The sequence below is a fragment of the Dermacentor albipictus genome, chromosome 1, assembly GCF_038994185.2.
Source record: "Dermacentor albipictus isolate Rhodes 1998 colony chromosome 1, USDA_Dalb.pri_finalv2, whole genome shotgun sequence".
Classification (NCBI taxonomy): domain Eukaryota; kingdom Metazoa; phylum Arthropoda; class Arachnida; order Ixodida; family Ixodidae; genus Dermacentor; species Dermacentor albipictus.
The window spans coordinates 46,077,608-46,101,047 of NC_091821.1; the positions used below are offsets into that span (position 1 = coordinate 46,077,608).

General features: G+C 43.3%; 1 protein-coding gene and 1 long non-coding RNA gene across 2 annotated transcripts in view; one reads left to right on the top strand and one right to left on the bottom strand.

Annotated features, from left to right (window-relative positions):
- Positions 1 to 3,299: 3,299 nt before the first annotated feature.
- Positions 3,300 to 23,440, top strand: part of LOC139054894 (uncharacterized) — a 119,716-nt gene continuing 99,575 nt past the window's right edge. Inside the window, exons 1-2 of the long non-coding RNA XR_011511599.1 lie at positions 3,300 to 3,364; positions 16,193 to 16,243. This is a non-coding gene — a long non-coding RNA (uncharacterized lncRNA). The remainder of the gene's footprint in view (positions 3,365 to 16,192; positions 16,244 to 23,440) is intronic.
- Positions 10,550 to 20,187, bottom strand: LOC135905314 (uncharacterized). The gene is made up of 5 exons (XM_065436344.2): positions 19,993 to 20,187; positions 15,541 to 15,602; positions 15,258 to 15,347; positions 12,751 to 12,777; positions 10,550 to 10,710 (listed from the first exon to the last, which is right to left on the bottom strand). The coding sequence occupies exons 1-5, from the start codon at positions 20,180 to 20,182 to the stop codon at positions 10,651 to 10,653; spliced, it is 429 nt and encodes a 142-aa protein (XP_065292416.1). The 5' UTR covers positions 20,183 to 20,187; the 3' UTR covers positions 10,550 to 10,650.

The window sequence follows — 23,440 nt, forward strand, 5'->3', positions numbered from 1 at the left end:
CAGCAAGTTTCTGCGATCTTGCAGAATCACGACCCAAGTACCTGATAATGTGTCCATGCTAACGTCATGGAACCGCATGAGCCCCCTCATGCCTGCGTTCTCACGCCATCACCATGCAGCCAAAGTCTGCTTCGGCTTTCTATATGAACTCCAAATCCTGGTTCCGCCTGAAAAAAAAAATAGGCGATATTTTGCTCGGACGTTTGCGACAGGCGTTTTCTATCTAGCCGCTCAAGGCCCCCAACCAGCAGATAAAATAATTCACCCCGTTGTTGCTGGTTCATAATTGCGGGCAGTGCAAAACCTCAATGAGAGAAAGAGGGAAATAATTTAAATAAAACGATCTCTATCGTATTCACGTATTGCGGTGCAATCATGACATAATATAATGTGCACTTTTTTATATATTTATGCGTGTGACACTTCGGTGGTAAGGGTGATGCCAGGTATTACTTTTCCTTTAGCCAAACAGCACATGCGAAAGTTCGGCCAGCCTGAGCAAACGACTAGACAGTTGAGGAGAATAAAACCAAATTCAAATTGCTCTCATGCATGTTCGAAGGAAGTTCAAAGTAAGCCCCATTGCAGGCCACAACAAATAATCAGGGTCAAGTTGAATAAAAAAGAACCCATCTCATGATGAATTTCGACGTTAATGCGATTAGCATTGAAGCAACGTAGCGACTCACCGTATGGCCAAATTGTCCACTTCTGTGTAGCCAAGTTTTTCAATTTTCTCTTACCGACATCCTCACTTTCTCTGTAGATGAACACTGCTCGCTCAATGCAGGCTCTGGTCCCATTCTGTTCACTTCACCCTTTTCTCCACACTCGGTTGCTTTTGATGCCGACTTCTTCACTTCGTGCATCTTGCTCTTCTTGTCCATCCGGGCGCCTATACGCAGTGGCACATTCTGGAGGGTTGGACACATGTTCACACAGAATGTTCACATAGGTAGTGTCATATGCCCAGTTGTCATATACAGTGGCCAAAGTTATCTATCTGACCCCAGTTGGCGGGAAAGAGTTTAGATGGGGACATCATACCGAAAAGTGCGTGAAGTTCTCAAAGAATTCTTATCGCATTACTAACACGAAATTGACGGCCCATCCAACCTTTGGAGATGATACACGACGGTGTTGCGAGAAGCAATTTTTAGTATGATTGGTGTGTAACTCGCGAGGAAGTGTTTTGTGCTTTATGATGATTATTATTATCTTCCTTCGTCCGTTTCCATGTATGTACGTGCGTTGCCATGTATGTCACAGTGGATAGCACAGCGGAGCACTGTCGCTCTCCTGTACGCGTGCATCTTCTGTGCACTTCATATACTAAAGCATGCTAATTTTGGTTCTCCTCCAGTTAATGCTCAATAGTGACACATGAGAGTCGCACAGGATGACCCATTTGAGTTAGTGCGGGGGTGCTCAAGGCGGACTATATGGCGTTTAGTTCTGCTATCAGAAAGTGCTGACGTGGGCTAGCTTGAGCATTCTCTGTTCCTCTGTAGGTGTTATGTTGAAGGCGGACGTGGAACCTGCAAATTTGTACGAGCCATCTATGTAAATAATTTTCAAGTTAATCACTCTAATTAGTACTTTTACGAAAGCTAGCCGACTGTAGGTCCATCCTGAATTGGCACCTATGTCCAGGCATTTTGGACATTGCCCGTTCGGCTACCTGTCGAACTTCTATGCAGTGCAACTGCGTAACTCGATGGGCAGTATCTTCAAAAAAAAAAAAAATATTTTAGAACGCCACGCGAATTTCACCACTTTATTAACACGTAAATTTACGGCAATCGGCCGTGACGTCGTTGCTGCGTTATGACAGAATTTTGATCAGAATTAAAACACCGCTATAACGCAGGAGGAAAGTTACTATTAAGTGCCGTAAATACGCATGAAGGGCGTAACCTGTAGAAGTTTCTAACTGAAAGTTTGGATGTCATTTTGAAGTGTCATTTTAAAAATGCTGCCCGTTGAGTTACCCTGGCGCACTGCGGTATAATTGGAGATGGCCGCAGGGGCCTTATCCAATATTCCTGCGGATGGGTGCAACTTCCTTAAGGATCATCATCATCATTGTCGTCACAATCAATCAATCAATCAATCAATCAATCAATAAATCAGTCAGTCAGTCAGTCAGTCAGTCAGTCAGTCAGTCAGTCAGTCAGTCAGTCAGTCAGTCAGTCAGTCAGTCAGTCAATCAATCAATCAATCAATTAAAAGGTGCTTATTAAAGTGCGCAGGAACAACCTCGAGGGTCTTGGTGCTGGCGCACTCGGCAAAACAATGCACATGAAGAACAATGCCAGCTAGTCTGCATCGTACGTACATGACATTCTTACAATGCAACCTCACGCACGCATACACACACGCGCGCGCGCACACACATAAATAAAGAATAATAATTTCCCGAATAAAGATTTTAACAGAGCATCAAATGTGTACACGAAGAGAATACAAAGCAAAAGTGTAGAAAGTGGAAGTCCAGTGTGCATGTTAGCAAAGCGGTGTCGACATATGCTTAGAAAGTTCCTCTGGACCCGATCTATGAAGTCACTGTTGAATCTAGAAATGCCATTCCTGACGACCAACGCTATTAGAGTTGAGAAAAACACATTGTTGTGTACAAATTTCGAAATGTTGTAGAATACTTGAATTCCCTCGAGAGTTTGCAAAGAGAGAAAAGAGAGCGCATGAACGACGCAACCATCTCGGGATATGCTGTCATAACTCGGTTTCTTCGTAACCGCAACTCTTTTCTCTCAGTTAGAGAGCCTACAATGTTGCTTTCCCTAAAACGCTGCGAGCATAGGACATTCGGGAAGGAGAAGTGCTCTTTCAGGCACTGAGCAATTTTAGTGTCACCTCGGTGAAGCGTTTCATCAGAAGTATAGGATCCGTGTAAGCAGTGGTATGTGCTCACAATAATGGGCGCGCATCTATATATATATATATATATGAAAGGCAAAGAAAACAATCCCTAAGATGGTTTTTTTTCGTAAGTATGCTCGTTCTCACTGAACTATATATAATATACTATGTATATATTACTATTTTTTCCGTTTTTTGCATCTCGCATAAGCAGCTAACAAGAGTAGTATACAGTTGTCTCTACCGATTCTACAGAGGTGCAGGAGATACTGGTGCTATAATTAAGTCCCACTCTGTACAGCGGTTAGCCTAATGAAGAATCCAAAACTATTTTCTGTCTCTGCCAGCAACACCCCATCACGTGGTCGCTGAACGCAGTCTGCCCATTAGTTGCGCTCATTGAGAGGGGGCACTAAGGGAGGAAACGCACTGATAAGCAGCACCTTTTTTTTCGGCAGCAGCGACAGCGGCGAACGGATTCAAGGTGAGGCGCCAGCCGTATTCGGCGGTTCGTGTTTTCTCTCCGCTGCCCGCTTCGACCCAAGCCGACCGGCTTTGGCGAGATCCCAACCAACGTTTCCTAGAAGGCCTCATAAACGCTTGCTCTCGGCTCGCACAACACTGCACGTGTTGTTGCTACCTGCGGTTGATCTATGACGAGTCGATGAGGTTGGCAGCGCGCTTTGACCACGTGGTCTCTAGTTCACGCGCGTAGCTTGATCGGCGGCGCGCCGCGTTTAGAAGTGCGCGCGTGTACCTTGAGCGAAGGCTACAAGGCTGAGCGTTAAAGGCCGTCTTTCCAGCCTCCGATCACGACGGTCAATCGGCGGGAATCGTTGCTTGTATACGAGCAAACCACGGTGTGGAATCCGACCCTGATTAGCCAGCGCCAACTTCACATATACTACAGCACTGATAGGTTTTAGAATCCGATAAAACGCACATTGTCGGCTATCACACTACTGCACTAAAATGTGTTTGCTTTAGTGCATATCATGAAGACCTTTGGTGCATAATTCATGCCTATATCGGGGTGGTCGCAAAAGTCTGCGACAGGGAAAGGTGAGTCATATACTTCGCAGCGTACGTTGCAACACTCACGGACGTAAACAGGGCGTCTCTGCCAGCTTTCCGTCTATGCTTGTGAAGCTGTGGAGAAGCCGATGCAGATGTATTCTAATTCTATTATAATGCAGTGGTTCTGTGCCTATCAGGACACAATTAGCGATGACTTTTCTTCATTGTGCGACAAGGCATGCTTCATAAGGTATCCGGTCCATGCAAACATTGATACGCTTTGAAGCAGTGCCAAATGGTAACATAAGAATTCGTTTTGCTCATTTTAGGCGATGCTGGGACACCAGTCTTTCTTTCTTTTGCCCATGATGTCTTCATAACTCTGACGTCAACCATGTTTTCGGCGACACATTTACTTCCATCATTCAAGTTGCTTTCAGCTTTTACACTCCCAATAGCCAATCGCAACAGCTCACAGAGCTCCCGCTACGATTATAGATTGCCGAGTTCGTTTTTTATCCCTGCGCTTAATCACTTTCCAGTGCACTTCACTACAGGGCTTCTCTTTCTGTGTCCTTTGAAGCTATTGAGATAGTTAGATAACAGGATTCCTGAGACAGGAATCTTTCATTTCTCCATAGAATAGTTTTCTTGAGTATTCCTTCCTTCCTTGTCACGCAAAGAAGAATTTCCTTTAAATAGTCTTGTTTTGATATTTAAAAAAAATGCATGACAGTTTTTTTTTTGGTACTTAAGTCCACATATACTTTCCTTCGTTTCAATGGAAGTTGTCCATTCACGCTTCTGATTTCGCAAGCTCATAACAAGCTCATTTATTCGCTGCTCGGCAGGACTCTCAGACGTCATAGTTTTGGTGCCGTGTGTGCACGGGGCTGGCTTACCATTACGGTTTAGAGTACCTTCCCTATCGGCCTTGTTTCATGTTATATATATATATATATATATATATATATATATATATATATATATATATATATATATATATATATATATATATATATATATATATATATATATATATATAATCCACAAGAAAGGAGTCGCCGAAGACTTACTGTCCGTTGCCTACACTGTCTTTACGCATTAAGGTAATCTACAAATCTATACTAAGGTAACCGCCAATAGAATCAGGAACAACTTAAACTTCTCTCAACCAAAGGACCAGGCAGCATTTCGTAAAGGCTACTGAACAATGGACCATATTCACACTATCAATCAGGTGATAGAGAAATGGGCGGAATATAACCAACTCTTATGTATATAGCTTTCATTGATTACGAGAAAGCATTTGATTCTGTCGAAACCTGAGCAGTCATGGAGGCATTACGGAATCAGGGTGTAGACGAGCCGTATGTAAAAATAGTGAAAGATATCTATAGCGGCTCCACAGCCACCGTAGCCCTCCATAAAGAAAGCAACAAAATGCCAATAAAGAAAGGCGTCAGGCAGGGAGATACGATGTCTCCGATGCTATTCACAGCGTGTTTACAGGAGGTATTGAGAGACCTGGATTGGGAAGAATCGGGGATAAGAGTTAATGGAGAATACCTTAGTAACTTGCGATTCGCTGTTGATATTGCCTTGCTTAGTAACTCAGGGGACCAATTGCAAAGCATGCTCACTGACCTAGAGAGGCAAAGAAGAAGGGTGGGCCTAAAAATTAATCTGCAGAAAACTAAAGTAATGTTTAACAGTCTCGGAAGAGAACAGCAGTTTACGATAGGTAGCGAGGCGCTGGAAGTCGTAAGGGAGTACATCTACTTAGGGCAAGTATATAGTGACCGCGGATTCAGATAATGAGACTGAAATATTCAGAAGAATAAAAATGTGCTGGAGTGCGTTTGGCAGGCTTTCTCAGATCATGAACAGCAGGTTGCCATTATCCCTCAAGAGAAAAGTGTATAACAGCTATGTCTTACCAGTACTCACGTACGGGGCAGAAACCTGGAGGCTTACGAAAAGGGTTCTACTTAAATTGAGGACGATGCGACGAGCGATGGAAAGAAGAATGATGGGTGTGACGTTAAGGGATAAGAAGAGAGGAGATTGGGTGAGGGAACAAACGCGAGTTAATGACATCTTAGTTGAAATCAAGAAAAAGAAATGGGGCATGGGCAGGGCATGTAACGAGGAGGGAAGATAACCGATGGTCATGAATGGTTACGGATTGGATTCCAAGAGAAGGGAAGCATAGGAGGGGGCGGCAGAAAGTTAGGTGGGAGGATGAGATTAAGAATTTTGCAGGGACATCATGGCCACAGTTAGCACATGACCGGGGTAGTTGGTATGGGAGAGGCCTTTGCCCTGCAGTAGGCGTAGCCAGGCTGATGATATATATATATGTGTGTGTGTGTGTGTTATGCTAGAAACCAGGTTACATACAGTCTACATAATTTGCTGTGCATTCAGACTCGGCGATACCTATGAAGAGAGATGGAACCGCAGCGATGGTAGTGCATAACGTACGCGACGTGCGCACTTGGTAGGTTCGTTCACTGTCAGTGTCCTTTTCCTTTCTTTCTTTTTTTTTAACCATAAGCGAAGAAAATGAAATAATGTCACGTAAAATAAATAAACGATTTAATCGTTTCAATGGCCACTGGCTCTCCTTTAGTAACCTATACGGAGCCCCCCTCTCTGCGTTCTGCAGTGAGGAGCTTTTTTGCATGCGTTGATGTCACTCAAGTAGCATTGATTTATTCTTATAAGCGCACCTGTGTCGCATTGCATCTGTGTAAGTTACACGAGTTTCCGACGCCAACTGCTTTATCTACGGACGAAAATGAGACGACACCATGACACTACGAATAGGAACAGACGCCTGTCCTTTTCCTGGCTTGCCTGAACTCGATAAGCAAAGAAATCCTCGATCCATGGCATCGTTAACGCGCATAATTCCCGCGCCCTCACTATTATGTCCTGTAGGCACCAGATGCTCAAATTTTTTTCGCAATGACTGCAGCGCGAAATCGCACAGCATGTTAGCGGAGTAACCATATTTTGTAGGAAACGTTGCGCGTTCACGATGCCCGCTACAGCGGTGCCTATTACCGTACAAGTATTTCCAATTTTTGCACATATGTGGTACATGACTGCGCATGCCGCATATCGTGGCCTGTCTGAAGAACGCGTCCGGCGTCTGGGCAGACGCGTGCTCCAGACCGACCTGCGATGGGCAAGGCTTCGCTCGTCAGGTTCAAGTAAGCATAACGTTCAAGCAAGGCTATACATCGGCACGCATTGGTTGCTATTCATAATAGCGCCACGTTTCCATCGTGTAGCGCCTTCGTAGCCCAAGTGGCTGTCGTCGGCAGGTCTTGCAGGAAGCTGAAAGAGCCGCGCTGCCATCCTGCCATCACCCGCGGTGCCCATACGCCGGTATCGAAGTATATGGGCGCGCGGTACCTATATTTGCAGTCACCAATGCAGTTTCTCCTTGCGAATGCTCGAGCTTTTGTCGTCCAGTTCAGTACAACATTCGCAAATATGCTTGCACGGCGTCCCTATAGGCAGCAAACCGTTGTTTTGCAGTGCGTATGCGTAGGTGCGTGTGTTCGCACACTTCGAAGGGCAGAGTAGCTAGTGCATTTTGCATGCGGGATCTTTTTACGCAGATTTCTGGTACTTATAGAAAAATAAAATAAACCGGGCAAGTGCTGACCTCTTCACATTCTGTCAGTACATTGCGATTTTACATTCAACACACACGTATTAGCATGCAATGCTGGGCGCATTTCTGTCTCTTTGTTCTCTATCTCCATACCACGAACATTTTTTTTTGGGGGGGGGGGTGTATGCGAAGAGAAAACTTCACTTGTTCCTGAAGAATTAAAGCTCAAGGAGCTTGTACACTATCCAGAATGTCAAATTCTGCAAATGACAGCCCTCTGGCCGTCATTGACAGGGAATCAGAGGGTGTTCGGCTCTTCAGCAGACTTCGTTTGTTTGAGTGCAAACTCGTGACGAGCGGTCTATTATTATGCTGTTAGCAGTAAGTACATATTGTCGCGGGTAGCAAAAACTCAAAGCGGTGAAGTATTCCTAACAAAAAGTTCTGAAGGCTACTTGACCGTTCAGCGCTGCGTCCCACTTGCTTCACAGGCTTGTGAGCACATGCCCGCGGGCAACAAGCAAATTACCTTGAATGTTTTCTTTTTTAGAGCACCACAATCTATAAGATCAGTAAAATGCAGGCTTCGGGCTTATTTGATTGCGTTAAGGTGATATAGTATGGATAATAAAGTTAGTTTCTTGATGCAGAGAAAGAAAAAAAGGTAAGCTCGACAGGTTAGCCGGAGATGGTTCCGATTACATACCTTTAACGTGCGGAGCCTGGTTAAGGTGCGTCAAAAAAACGTAAATTATGGAATGGATAAACGGTGATGCGATCAGAGCAAATCCACCCCACCATCACGAGTGATCATGCAATTTCGATTACTTAAGAAAGCAAATCTGTGTCCTCGAAGCCTTGAGCACGGACGATTAGCTTGATATGATCAGGAAGCCTTCTGTCTGCTACAGCCTTTTAAAGTGAATCACGTGCACTATGTTTAAAGGGATCTTTTGATTTTTTACTGTTTCGTTTAAATTGTAGCCGTCACACATTACTTCCAGCAATTGCATTCATGCAGTAAAACGTTGCTCCACTTGCAGTAATTATTTTTCCCCGTTAATGGACCTCAACTTTGCCTTGCGCTTGTGCATATATTATTTGAAGGTGTACACGTAAGGCTGTAGGTGGAATTCTCTCACAGTTAACCTTCGCTTCAAGAAGCTTGGTAGATCGATCCGCAGCGTTTCTTTCGGTCCTCTCTAAATCATTTCTGTCACCGAGCTGACGTCACTGAAGTAGTGAAGATAGCATAAGAATCTGCGCAAAAATACACACAAACCATGTTATGCAAATCCCACGCACTCTAGGAATCGATGTAAGCGAAGTTTTTTGTGCTGTCTGCGTTCTCTGACAATATCTGGCGGTGAGGTTAACGGCCTACGACAGTCGCCGTGTGATGCTAAATGTTACCTAGCCTGCGCTACTTATGTTTATCTATACGTGCACAGAACACACAGTGAGACGTGTTTGCTCGAGGCGCTGTTGAGCCATTGTTCACAGCCTGCGAGAAAGTTAGCCCTGTCATTCCCTCACACGGCACTTCGCATCGTGACTGAAGTGTTGATTTGCGGGGCAGCCGATTACGCGTTGTCGTCTTGACGCTGCCGTGCTTTAGTAACTGCGTCAGTTGCCCGCAGGTACAAGCTTGCATGGTGTTTGTTCATTTTTCAGAAAGAGCAGAAACGTGCCGTATCAAACCTTGAATTAAAATGTTTACATTTTGTCCGCAACTGTTGCCGTGTTAGTTGTACTGTTTCTTTTATTCGCGAGACACCAAATAAAGCATGCTTTCTGACGGCGCCTGTCCCTCCTCCTGCGATCCTCCCATGTATGCAAGCTCGTGGCAAGCTTTTCGCTCGTGGGAAGGTTATTATTCAGCCATTTCTTCAGGGCGCTGGCTTTACGCAGTCTCTGTCCTACTCTTTCTACCTCAATATCTCCTCTCTGGGCTGTCGCACGTGAGTACAAACGTAAGCACTTCGGCTTCTACAAAAGTGTTTGCGGGGAGCTAACGCGTAATTACAGCCGTCCAGAGGGCATTCTGTCGAGGGCCAGGGAGTTCTAGAGGGCATTGTGACAACAACCAGAGAGCTACAGAGGGAATTGTGGTGACGTCCACGAAGTTCCAGCTGGAAAGGGCTCACAGACACCCCTCCCACGTCCCTACCATGTACTGTACATTCTACTTGTTCTCAACCCCCCCTCGACGCAGGGTGCAAGACAGCAGCAGCAGCAGTGGAAAAGTCGAGGGAAGAGGAAAACAAAACTTTGCTCTAATGGGAACATGTATGCATGTATACCATAACCCGGTTGGCGCAGCTCGGTCGACAGTCTTGTAATGAGCCAATTAGCTCAAAGGAAGCCATTATTTTCTCTGAATGAGCTACAAAATTCTGACAGTAATGTATGGTCCTTCTCAGACTAACATTGTTAGCCCTGTGCCAGTAGGCACTGCACAGTGGCAGCTCGGAAGCCCCTATGGAAAAGCTGTGCAGAATTGCTATACTTGTTCAAAGGTATTAATTCCACACGCGGAGCGAAGCTGCATTATATACGTATAACGTGCTGTCGGCCAAAGCTGAATTAATGTAACATAACGCTCGAACGCCTCGGCAACGTAAATAAAATAACAGGAAATTTAAGGAAGCCTCGTCGTTAGTTGGGCTTGAACAAAAACTCCACGGCTGTGACCCACTGTACTACTTCACAGCCGCATTCCACGGCGCGCGCGCGCAAGAAGAAAGAAAGAAACAAAAGAACTTGGGGGATAACATTAGCTTCCTGATTGACAAAATGGTTGGAGAGAATCACCCTAGTGGTAGCATCAGAAACCGAGAACTTGCTTTTTTCGTGTTTGAAATGAAACATGAAAGTACCCTTGCGTAAACATAACGTGTTGCCTTTGTGATTTACGAGTGCCATAAGGCGAAGCATACTGACGAGTATTATTTTAAAGAGCATTAGTATTTTTTCCTATTGTTGTTGAATGATGGCTAAAATGCACAGCACCTCATGGTGTTTGTCTTGTGTTCTTTGTGTCTGTTTTATTTGCACTGTGACTCCACCATGTGGACTGCTGAACTCTTTGTCTTCGGGTTCGTTGGTTATGGTGAAGCGCTTCAACTTTGAACTGGCTTGCATTGAGCGTAGGCGCTTCTCACGGAACTCGCTACTTGATCCTGAAAGAAAGAAAGAAATCATGTGCAACTTTGCGTAGATGAAACACCTGTCATTCAGCATTCAACGCTTTCTGCACAATAGTACTGGAGTAGTGGATCGCCCCGCCATCTAATTTAAACAAATATGAAATAATTTTTATGTTCATCTCGATGTATTTCTTGATTCATTTTTTACACCTTCCATACAGCACTGTCGATTATACACGTTGTATAATTAGGTCGTGGCCTACATTCTCTTATGCTCTACTGTGCTTTCGTATTTTTTATAGTGCTTGTCTCGGTCTTAGCCTGCGTTATACAATTTATTTCTGTGTTTAAGTCGTCCAATAAAAAATAGCAGCTGTCTTTCTGACATTAGAAGTGTATTTTTTTTTATTGACGTGATAGAAGGATGTGCTGGCGCACAAGTACGGCGCCGGCTACTTCTCGGTTCTAAAATACGGAAACAAGTGATATATATATATATATATATATATATATATATATATACTTGTTTCCGTATTTTATATATATATATATATATATATATATATAACATATAACATATATAGATATAACAAGTGATATATATATATATATATATATATATATATATATATATATATATATATATATATATATATATATATATATATATATATATATATATATTCTTTTGTCCAGTTTCGCACATGGTTTGGTAGTAGCAAGACCAGAAGAACAGTTAATGCACACATAACAAGGTTATCACATATCATGCAGTCAAAACAACACCATGACGTTACAAAGAAACTATCAAAGGAGCACAACTTGGAACAATATGACATAACATAGTGACACTAAAGAAATAGTCAAACCGAGAATGCGAACCGCAATAAATCACACATACGCAGCGAGAGTAGAAATAATGAACGCTTTTATATGAAGACTTTTTTTTTTATATTCGTTAGTAACGCCCAACAATGCCACTCTCTTGAAGAAAATTAATTTAAAGGTATCTAAGCGGTCCTTTTTCATGACTCTTGTTTGCCAAGATCCCAATAATTTCTTCAGACTGGGTGGTCTACGGTCTAATGTGATTAAAAACAACTGAACTCTCTGTCTTAGTGTGTCATGATGTAGACATACTAAAGGAAGGTGATATGGTTCTCCGTCAACAAAGCCACAATAACACTGGCGAACTCCACGGTCGAGTTCTGCGCAAAAAGTGTTTTGTGTAGGCGGTGCCAAGACCATAATCGATGAATTAGCGTTTCTATGTAAATTTAATGGAATGCTGAAATCAACAAGCCGATCATTATATAATAGATCAAGAGTCTTGGAATTTTTGTCAAACCATGTCTTTCTACGTATTTTGAAAATGTTGGGTTTAGAATACAGCGCACTCATATTATTATTATTATTATTATTATTATTATGTTGCCGATCGTTATTATTAATGTTATCATTGATACAGGGAAAATGTGGCATCCATCCGTTCGTAGCAATTGCTACAAAGGAAACCGATACGGGCTCCTCGAATTACTTCTCTCCACCTAGCAGGGTTCCGCAGAACTATTACGTCAAATTTTATTATTATTTGATGATCATAAAACATGTGTACTCTTTCTTCCTGCTAGTTAATGTATGTATATCCGCCTTATTTCATGTAACACTTACCATATGCTTGGTGTCCTGACGTCCCTAAATGTCGATCAATATTATTTTTGTATGTTATATGTTATGTAATTGACATATTTCTTGTGCTCAGCCAAATGTGGCGGACGCTTCACCGGCTGTGTACGTATTTTATGCCATTTCTCGCGAGCGCCAGTACCAAGATCAACAAGTTTTTCCTGGCCACGATAATAAATTCGCTTTCTTGATTGATTGATTGATTGATTGATTGATTGATTGATTGATTGATTGATTGATTGATTGTGATTGCCGTGGTGGATCTTTAAGCATGGAGGTGATGGAAACGTTGCAGAGAGGAAAGACTTAAATACTCAAAGCTATTGATTAATGCCGTGCAAAGTCACTTCTAGAGCAAAGCAGGCGTGTGCTATAACACGTACTCACCGAGAACACCGTCGTCAGCACGGCGCCCTAAGGGAGAGAAAACATAACGTTAATTCTATTGCTTTTACTGGTCATTTTAAAAACAAGATACACATACCAGTTGCTTTCGCTTCAAACGAAAGCTACCCGATAAATGACTGTGCCTTATCACAACTCCTACGCTTCTTGCCTCATTGACAAATCCATGTCCTGGACATGGCAAAACACTCAGTTTTCATGATTTTTTTTAGTATTATTGAGATGATTAGCGAGGAAACGTAGCCACCAGAATATCATGTCGGCTACTACTTGTCACGTGAGAAATGTAGAAGTATAAGGCATAAAAACACATAATAAAATGTCGCAAACACAGAAATACACAGAAGGCGCAAGATGGTACAACAGAGGAAACACATAACCTAAGGTGCTGGAAACACTACAAATACACAAAGCACAAAATGTCACAAGAGAGAAGGAAATGAGAGCTAGAAAGATATGCCCTAAAAAATAGGGCCTGGGAACAGTCTCTCCTCAAAATAATAAAAATTTGGTCATATTTGTTATGGACACGTAACCCCTCTCGTGCATACTCCAGATCGCGTTCATAATAGTAACCCTAAAGTGAGCAAACTTGCCGAAACAAAGTTGGGTCACAGTGGTTAAAAACAAATATTGTTATTTTATTAAATAAATGTACTTCAAATGAAATTAGTACATTGGCTTAGACATTCTGCGGCAATACCATTGTAGGCCACACAATTTACTATAACTCCTTTTTTTTTCGGTGGCCGAATAACACCACTCCCCTCTCCTGCCGCTAAGACATCATCTTATTCACGCACAAAATTAAAAACTAAATTATGGGGTTTTACGCACCGAAACCATCATCTTATTACGAGGCACGTGATAATGGGGGGAGGGGGACTTTGGTTTAATTCTTTAGTGAGTAAATCTAAGTACACGAGCGTTTGTGCACTTCACCCCCATCGAAATGCGACCATCGAGGATGGAATCAAATCCGCGAACTTGAGCTCAGTAGCGCAACGTCATATACTCTGGGCTACTGCGGAGAGCATTCATGCCCAACCACTATGTGAATACGAGCTAGAAGTTCTCGAACTCAAGCTCTTAAAAGCTTCTGCAGCAGAATGTATTTATAACCATATCGTCCCATCCTGCGATTTGTTTGGTCGTTCACCACAAGTACAACAACGCTCTAGCATAAAATGCAATACTCACTGCACTCGTTCATTAAAATCTTATAATGACTAACCAGAGTTCAAGTAACCGTACATAGCTCTAGTGTTAGTTATTCACGCATTGACGAACAAAATGCGGGGTTAAACTGGTTTCCTTAGGTATGCCGCAAGCTTAAGCTTTATAAGTTGAGGTGAAGTAGCAAGTTAGGGTCGAGAGAGTGCAAGCGTGAGCTGGTGAAACCCGGTGAGTTCCGTCGTAGAAGTGTGCGGTGGCGAGCGAGTGAGTGAAGTTGCCGCGTAGAATTCATTCCAGACGCTCCCGTCGCGAATCAACTTTATTGTGCCGCATGTTGGTAGGTGTCACATGTACAAATGTCTATTGATTCCTAATAGGAAAGGCGAATAGTTCAGCGTGCAATTTGTACGGGCGTGATGAGACTCTGTGTTCTGTGTCACCGCGCGTCCTTTGACGCTCAGCAATGCGCTCTACTAGCTAGACTCAGCCTGTTAGATAATAGAACGCTCTCGGTGGTAAAGATCCTAGGACCATGGCCTGTGCATTCTTGCATGCAAAGGGCTACAAATGCTCTTCTGCACTTCTTGAAGGCTACTGGACTGTACGAACGCTTATGACAGTGGACATTACTCTGCGATTGCGTTCGCAATGACCGACTATTTGATAATTTTCTACTCCTCCTTTTCTATTTATTCTTCCCCATTTCCCCATCCCCAAGTGTAACGTAGCCAACTGGGCACGTACTTGGTTAACTTCCCAACCTTTCCCTCTTTGTTTTTCTCTCTTTCTCCCTCCTAGAAGATGAGGACTTAATAATCCCCAGGTTATGACATTGAAAGGTAGCTTCAGCACTCTTTGCAAAAAAAAAGGTGCCTGGCATTGTACACATGCTTATGACCTTGAGCTCCAAATCTTGTTGACGAGTTTGTGTTCGGTTCCCAGGAGCTTTCTGACATAACGAATTATTTAGTGCGAATTTGAACGGTTCATTCTTGCAGCAAAAATGATTGCTTCAGCCTGCACAGACCTTCAATGGAAACAAAGTTTCTTCAACAAAGCTGTTTTTAATTGTATTTCTCGCGAATAATGAACTGAATTGTCAGCATCAGCACCAGTGCATGGTGTTTATGGTAACAAACCAGGGGCTAGAAACAGATGACCACTGTCAGCATCTATCACACAGGTATGACTCGCACTTCGCATAAGCCAAAATGAACAAGCACCAGGCGTACCTAGTATTTTATAATGAAGCTTAATATAATTTAACGTGCAACAATATTACACTTCCTCGAGTTTGAGCAATAAGCACTTACGAAGTCCACTCCAGCCTCGCACTGCTTCTTGAAGATGTCGTACACACGGTCCGTCTTGTCGCCGATGACTTCCTTTACTGTTGCCTTGAACTGCGTAAATAGCCACACTTTAGAAAACTACGCATATTAATAGTCAAAGAAGTCGCTTAAGCATTTGTCATCAATGAATGTGGGCTCTGATACCCAAAGTAAAGCAAAAATTGTTGATGAATTTTTTTGTATGCTTATTTGTCAATTATTCCATTCACTAAAATTAATCAATGGCTGAATGAGTCATTCTTACCTCTGGGTTGACGTGGTCTCCCATGCACTTCAAAAATACCTTGAATCCTTCGTTGCTCAAAGCTGTGAACCAATGAAAAAAAAAAGCAAGAGAAAATTCAGTACCCTTTCCACTCTGTGAAGGTGGTTGGACCGCGAAGCTGTGGGGGACCACCGCCTACGATATGGCGACGAGACGAACAGTAAACTTTGGCAAACATTTTATTTTGTAACAATCATCACCACTGCATTGTGGACACTGTGATATACGGCTACATTTAAAGTTTCAACCGCACAGACGTGCTTTGGCAACGTAAGATCAATGCACGTTCCATGTGTGGTTGTTGGCCGAGTGACATCGGTGAAGCACTTCAATGCAAACTCATCGTCGACAAACTGGACAAACCACCTGTTTTGTGGCTTGGCGGACGGCGCGACGAGTTAAAACACGTTAAAAATGCTCGGATTGATGCCGAATTTGTAAGGCAGATTTGTGTAAACAAAGTCAATTAATTCGGTACATATTGTTTAGGATGGAAATCAAACCCGGGTCTCTAGGAGCGAGGCAAGCATGCTACCCCGATGCCACGGTGGTTCCACGACTTTTACTTGCTTAGGGGGGTACGAGCTATTGCTGATGATGATAATTTTTGCTCGCACTTTTCTTTCCGCAGACACGACTGCGCCGTTGGAGGGTAGCGGTAAACAGCTTGGCTGCAAAAAGGGTACGTCTTTCCTGTCTCATACCATATATATATATATATATATATATATAGTCAATTCCTGGCAACTACCACCAGGATGAGGCACAGTGAGGGCGACACTGACGCCGCAAGTACAGTAGCAGGACTTGTTACATGTTTAGCACATCGTGCAATAAGACATCGTTTCTGACTATAGTGGGGCACGTAGTCTTATCGCATGGTGTGCAGGCGAGAAGTTAAACAACATTATGGGCTTTTACGTGCCAAAACCACTTTCTGATTATGGGGTACACCGTAGTGGAGGACTCCGAAAATTTCGACCACCTTGGGTTCTTTAACGTGCACATAAATCTAAGTACACGGGTGTTTTCGCGCCCATCGAAATGCGGCCGCCGTGGCCGGGATTCCATCCCGCTACCTCGTGCTCAGCAGCCCAACACCATAGCCACTGAGTAACCATGGCGGGTAGTGTAGTTGTAGAAGTGTTTGATAGGGTAAAGGGAAGTTACTATAGGTTAGTAAGGTCTAAGAATTCTCTTAAACTGAAGAGAGAAAGGGTAAAATTAGTCAAGAAGAAACAAGTCGACCTATACGCAGTACGGGTAAAAGCAGATGAATTCAGGCTGCTGCTCGCAAACAAATATGCCTATTTAGAACAGAAACAGCAACGTAACATACAGGTAATTAATGAAACTATAACTATACGCTCATTTCAGGAGCCGAAATTAAAGTGAGCGGTAAGACACAAAGGCAACCAGTAGGTGATCCTACTGGTTGCCTACTGGTACTAGGTGATCCTACTGGTCCTACCTAAAGTGATCAAGTACGCAAGTGATCAGATAGAATTCGCCGAACTGTCAGAACTGATCAACGAGAAGAAAGTAAGGGATATTCGATATTGTAAGGTGGGAAAGAATGAGGAATCTGTAAAAATGGCCGGAGCATGAAATCAGTGAGAAGAAAACTTGGCATAGGACATGCCAAGATGTATGCACTGAAAGATAAGCCGCGTAATATCATCAGCAATTTCGAAGTTATAGTAAAAGCGGCGCAATAATTCTATACTAACCTGTACAATACCCTGAGCAGCCACGATATTTCCATTTGAAATAGTAATGAGCAGGTTATAGAGGCTCCTTCTATAACTAGCGATAAAGTCAGAAGGGCTTTGCAAGATATGAAACGGGGTAAAACGGCAGGATAAGATGCAATAATGCAATAACACTCAATTTAATCAAAGATGGAATAGATGATATGCTTAAGAGCGTGCGGCCGTTTATACGCAATGCCTCACGACTCCAAGTGTACCAGAGAGCTGGAAGAATGCCAACAACATACTAAGCCATAAGAAGGGAGACATTAAAGAATTGAAGAATTATAGGCCCATTAGCTTGCTTTCAGTACTGTATAAAATATTCATCAGGATAATTTCCAATAGAATCAGGGCAACCCTTGACTTCAATCAGTCAAGTGAAAAGGCTGGCTTCAGGACGGGATATTCTACAATGGATCACAACCATGTCATCACTGGAGTGACAGAAAAATCTGCGGACAACAGTCAACTTCTCTATATGGCTTTCATAGAGTATAAAAATGTATTTGATTCAGTATAAATACCAGCATTCATAGAGGCATTGCGTAATCAAGGAGTGCACTGCAGGAGGCATACGTGAATATTTTGGGAAATATCTGCGAAAATCCCACAGCTACCTTGGTTCTGCACAAGAAAATCAGAAAGTTACCTATCAAGAAAAGGCTCAAGCAAGGAGACACAATCTCTCCAATGCTATTCACTGCATGTTTAGCAGTATTCAAGCTATTAGACAGGAAAAGATTAGGAATGAGGATCAACTGCAAGTATCTGAGCAACCCTCGCCTTGCAGATGACATTTTCCTGTTAAGCAACACTGGGAACAAATTACAACAAATAATTGAGGACCTTAACCGAGAAAGTGTAAGAGTGGTGTTGAATATTAATATGCAGAAGACAAAGATACAAAGATAATGTTCAATAGATGGGCAAGGGAACAAGAATTCAGGACCGCCGGTCAACCTCTATAATTTGTACAGGAGTGCGTTTATCAAGGCCAAGAAAATTCACAGAAGAATAAAAATGAGTTGAATTGCATACGATAGCCATTACTAGTTCATAACTGGGAGCTTACGACTGTTGTTGAAAAGGAAAGTGTGCACTCATTGCATGCTACCAGTGCTAAAATATGGGGGAGAATCTTAGCGGTTAAGAAAGAAGCCCGACAACAAGCTAGGGCCCGCGCAAAGAGCGATAGAATGAAAAAAGTCGCAGTTTCGCCGGAAAGACGAAGGATAGATTGCAATAGCAAATTAGCAGACAGCTATACGAAATAAGAATAGTAGCTTTATCGGCCGTATAAACTCGTAAAAATTCGCTCACTAAACAAGCATGGTGCCATGCGCACACCGACAAACAAAAGCACATCCCACTCGATGACCACGTACCCTCGCTGTCAAAATGCGAAGAGTGGCAGCAGCAGCAGCGAGTGAATTGACCATTGTGCTGCCTCTCGCTTCAACGCGAACTAAACGGCGAGTACGGAGCGTACACGAAGCTATCAGCACTTGAGGCACTCTGTCCCCATCGCAGATCGCTCCAAACGCAGCCGCCGGAGTAGTAGAACGTGCTCTCCTTGCCTCTACCCACCCCGGTGCCTTGCTGGAAGACGGCACGCTACCCCCCTGCTTTCCTCCCTTGCGAGCGCGAAATTGAGCCACCGTCGTCAGCTCACCCTCACACGCTCTCACTTGCACATACGGAATACGGCGCGCGGCGACGTTGTTATCGCACTTGAACTTTACACGGATCATCACGGTGACGGCAGAAATGTGCCTGGAGTGTCCATATAATTTCTATCGCAAGAAAATGCTAGGCCTAACGTTAAAATACAGGAAGAGGGCGGTGTATGTCAGAGAGCAAATGGGGATAGCCGACGTTCTATAGCTGACAATAGGAGAAAAAAATGGAGCTGGGCAGCCCATGTAATGCGTACAGTAGATAACCGGCGGAACATTAGAGTTACTGAATGAAGGGGAGGGAAGTGCAGTCGTGAACGGCAGAAAATTTAGAGGGGTGGTGAAATTAGAAAACTTCCAGGGGCAAGCTCGAAACAGCTAGCGCAGGACAAGGGTAATTGGAGATCGCTGGGAGAGTCCTTCATGCTGCAGTGCACATAAAGAAATAGGCTGACGATGATGATGATGCTACGCTACGCTGTAGAACAGGGACTATTGTTCTTTCCGTTCGAACACAAGATATATATATATATATATATATATATATATATATATATATATATATATATATATATATATATATATATATATATATATATATATATATATATACATATATATATATATATACATATATATATATATATACATACAACTAGCTCACTGCAGAAGAGTTCGCATTGTTATTGCTCATGCTGAAATTTACTCTTGCAGGATTCAAGCGGACGTACTGTTTTAAAAAAACTGTTAACAGTCATTTTCCTCAAACAAGATAAACATCTTTAATCATGTAGTATTAACCGAAACAAAGATATGAAGCTGCTCTGACAAAAACAAAACGAGAAGTGTTTGTCTGCCAATGAGGCTTAGTAAATCCCTTTCCAGGTATTCGTGGCAAATTCTAGCGCAGTCGCACGAATATCTAGTTAAAAACAGGTTATCAAGATAATAGTAATGATAAACAGAATAGTAAGAATAATAATAAGAGGCAAGCGTCTCACAGCACAGCTCGCTTCCACCAGCAGCCTCAGCAAGGAAAGCTCCGGCTAGGATGACTCCACACAGAAGCAACACCTTCATCTTCTTGGGAGACCTAAGCTGTTCTCTACGAGAAACAAACGGTAAGAAAGGCAGACTATAGCTAGGAAACGCGCAAAGGCTCGGGCGAGAGACGGCTGAATAGAGCTGCATTGACTGCCCTGGTGAATTTGGTTATATACCCAAGCGCTCTCTCGCGGGTGTCCTTGGCTAGCACGAAAAGCACGCAGTCAGTCTTGACACTTCCGAACACGCTTACTTTATTTCTTACCTTCCGCCTCTGAAGTTCAGTGCTTGCGCCACGGCACGCCACGCCATACCAACGTGTGCACGTAGCAAAAAAAAAAGAACAAATAAATAGAAAATAAACACACCTTCCGAAAAAAATGCGCTGAATGCAAAACTGTCATGTGTCTATAGGCCAAGATCAGCCGCAGAGTCGTGTAACTAGAAGCTTCCGCACAACGCTTACCTATATGACTCAGCCTTCTTATGTTCTGTTTTTGTTCGTGTCTGAATCCGATCGCGTACCTTTGTCCAAATATCACTGCCACGTTCCGTTTGCAGGGGCATTGCGTGTCGCAACTCACGCCCCCCCCCCCCCTTTCCCCTAACGTCTTCGCTGAAGCTTGTTGAAGAGGACGGCTCCGTGGTGTCACAAGCGCTTGTCGCGCTGTTCTCTGCGCTGGCGCAATGCTCCTGTCAATGTCAGCCGGCCCATGCTTCTCCTAGCGAACTTTCCCTTCCCGAAGACATGAAAATTTTGCTGCACCTTGGTTGCTTTCTCGTGAAAACTCCCTCTCTTAGATTACCAGTAGTGATTAACAGTTGTGTCTCTTGTTCGGCGACAAAAAATTCATCGTAATCAAAAAAGGACACATCGTGACACTAGTGACAGTTAACACCTTGAACATCGTCATCGTGAGATCCTTGTACTTGATACCGATACTTAAAGAAATGGACTACGCTATTGCCCGGAAATCAACACTGAATCAGAGTCAACATTCGTCCGTGTGAAAATCGGAACACAATGGTCGAGTATATAATTTACAGTTCAGCAGTTCTCCCTCCGGCCTGCATGTTGATTCTATCTTTATCAACATTGCGAAATTTTTTGGCCGCATACCTCGTAAGCGATGCGCGATAACAGTAGCACAGTGCTAATGAGGAGCTACAACATGTAAAGCGAGCTTTTTTATTTATTGCGTTTCTAAAGCACATGTTACATTTCTTTCAGTTATGCATATTTGACGTGCGATGCAAATAGCGCATGGCGTGCACCAACACTACTAAATGTGTAGAGAGTATGTTAGCAGTTTTAATACACCGCCAGTATTAAACAAAGATAACTGTGTAGAAAATAAATGTAGGATGCCATCCCTTCAAACGTTCACATGAAGTAATCAGCAAACCTTCAAAATCCCGACTTGGAAAGAGCAGTGCAAAGAATCGCTAGAACATACCATGCGAGTGTGTTACTCTTTCGGGGGTAAGATTTCTTTTGTTCGATAGAAGACGATGTCTTATTAGGGTAAAACTTCGAAGACGAAGACTTCTCCTTATTGGTGTTTTGCTGCATAACCTGCTGTATGATAAGATAGGCAAAGAAGGAATTCGCATCCACGAGTGCTGGAAGGCAATCACTACATTATCGGATCAAATGATCCGATGGTGTCAGTTGGGCACCTTGTATGAATTCCGCAGCTTTCGGTGGCACTTCCGTACAATGGTTCCAAGCATATATATATATATATATATATATATATATATATATATATATATATATATATATATATATATATATATATATATATATATATATATATATATATGCGTGTGTGTGTGTGTGTGTGTTACGCCCTAGCGTTGGCTTAGTGGTGGATAATCTGCCTCGTATACTGGATGTACTGGGTTCAAATCCCGGTGCGGCTGGAAGCCCACTGGTTTTCCTAATGGGTTGAGATGCCTCCCGGCCTAGTGTTAGGATACCTGTGGAGGTTCACATCTCAAAAACTGGATCTATAAAGATCATGTGGCTGAGTGGAATATGTTGCTGCTGGGCGAGTGGGTTGAAGTCTAGGGGGTACACATCAGCGCGACGTGGAAAGAAAAGACTTAGTAGGAAGGAATAGAGCTTAGCGCTCGCTCTGTTCATTCCTAAAAAAATTTAATTATGGGGTTTTACGCGCCAAAACCACGATCTGACTATGCAAGCCGTAGTGTGGGACTGGAAATTTTGTTTACCTGGAGTTCTTTAACGTGCACCTAAATCTAAGTGCACGGGTGTGCTCGGATTACGTCCCCATCGAAATGCGGCCACCGTGGCCGGGATTCGATACCGCCACCTGGTGCTTAGAACCCACGTCGGATTTTTCATTCGTACTCCCTCCTACTAAGTCAATGTTTTCGCGTCGCGCGAATGTGTACACCCTGAAGATAATGTGCTGGTCTCTGGGCACCCCTGGCGAACCACAGACAGCATCTGAAGGGCTGTGGGAGACAGACTAGAGCTGCCGCCAGCTACCAACAATAAAATAGTTACACGCGTGCTCCCGGTCAGGTGTTCGGCTTTTATGGTGCCTCAATGCTTGGAAAGGTAGTGTTTTTCCCCAAGCCGACTGTGTCCTTACCTAATAGCTGCATGGGGACGCCACATGGGAAGTGGCCCTAACCTCCTTTTTTTTCTGTGTTCATGAGGGTTTGGAGGGGATTTTTATCATGCAGGCACCTTTCCCAAGCGTATAATCTCTGAAGAAAGTCGAGTTCCAGGCCGGGGTACGCTTCTGCCTGTATTAAACGAACCAGTGGGGGCCACATTGAGGTTGGAATCGAGCTCACAAACAGCCGCAACCGAGGCGAGTGCTCCACCACTAGGCCATGGCTGCTTTTCTTCTTTCTTCGTCCAATAACAATGACGCATGATATAATGCAAGAGGCCAAAGGTTCATATGAAAGCAGAGGTGCTTGTTCATATTTTATTTGTGGCTGATTATACATCATTTGACTATGCAGTAACAGGTATAAGGACATTCGAAGGAGGATATGTCATTAAGTAATGCGTATAAAGCTTGAAAGGTTTGCAAGAGATTTAGCAAGCTCAGTATGCGCAAATGTGAGCCCTCCTAGTGCGACGTCGAAATGGGGATGCGTCATCCATTTTATGGCAAGGAAGTATCGGTATATCACAAAACTTGCTGGACCTTCACGGCAGGACATGTGTGGCAACAGCTTGGTTTCCTCACGCTACTTCCTTGTTACTGCCACGGAGAATGTTTATTGCGAAAGTTGTGTCGGTACATTTGACACGGGATGGGGGAAGTAGAGATGGACGACCGCCGTTCGTGCACGTGGACTAAAATGACACACCCGTATGTCAGCCGAGCGTTTGAAAAAAAGAGTCTTCGTAATCAA

What these genes read in the sequence shown, in the direction of transcription:
- LOC135905314 (XM_065436344.2), bottom strand. Translation starts at nt 20,182, where the DNA reads ATGCAGCTCTATTCAGCCGTCTCTCGCCCGAGCCTTTGCGCGTTTCCT. An exon ending in GAGACCACGTCAACCCAGAG is followed by an intron (nt 15,348 to 15,540) that starts GTAAGAATGACT and finishes CTATTTACGCAG; the next exon opens with TTCAAGGCAACAGTAAAGGA. An exon ending in GCGAGGCTGGAGTGGACTTC is followed by an intron (nt 12,778 to 15,257) that starts GTAAGTGCTTAT and finishes TCTCTCCCTTAG; the next exon opens with GGCGCCGTGCTGACGACGGT.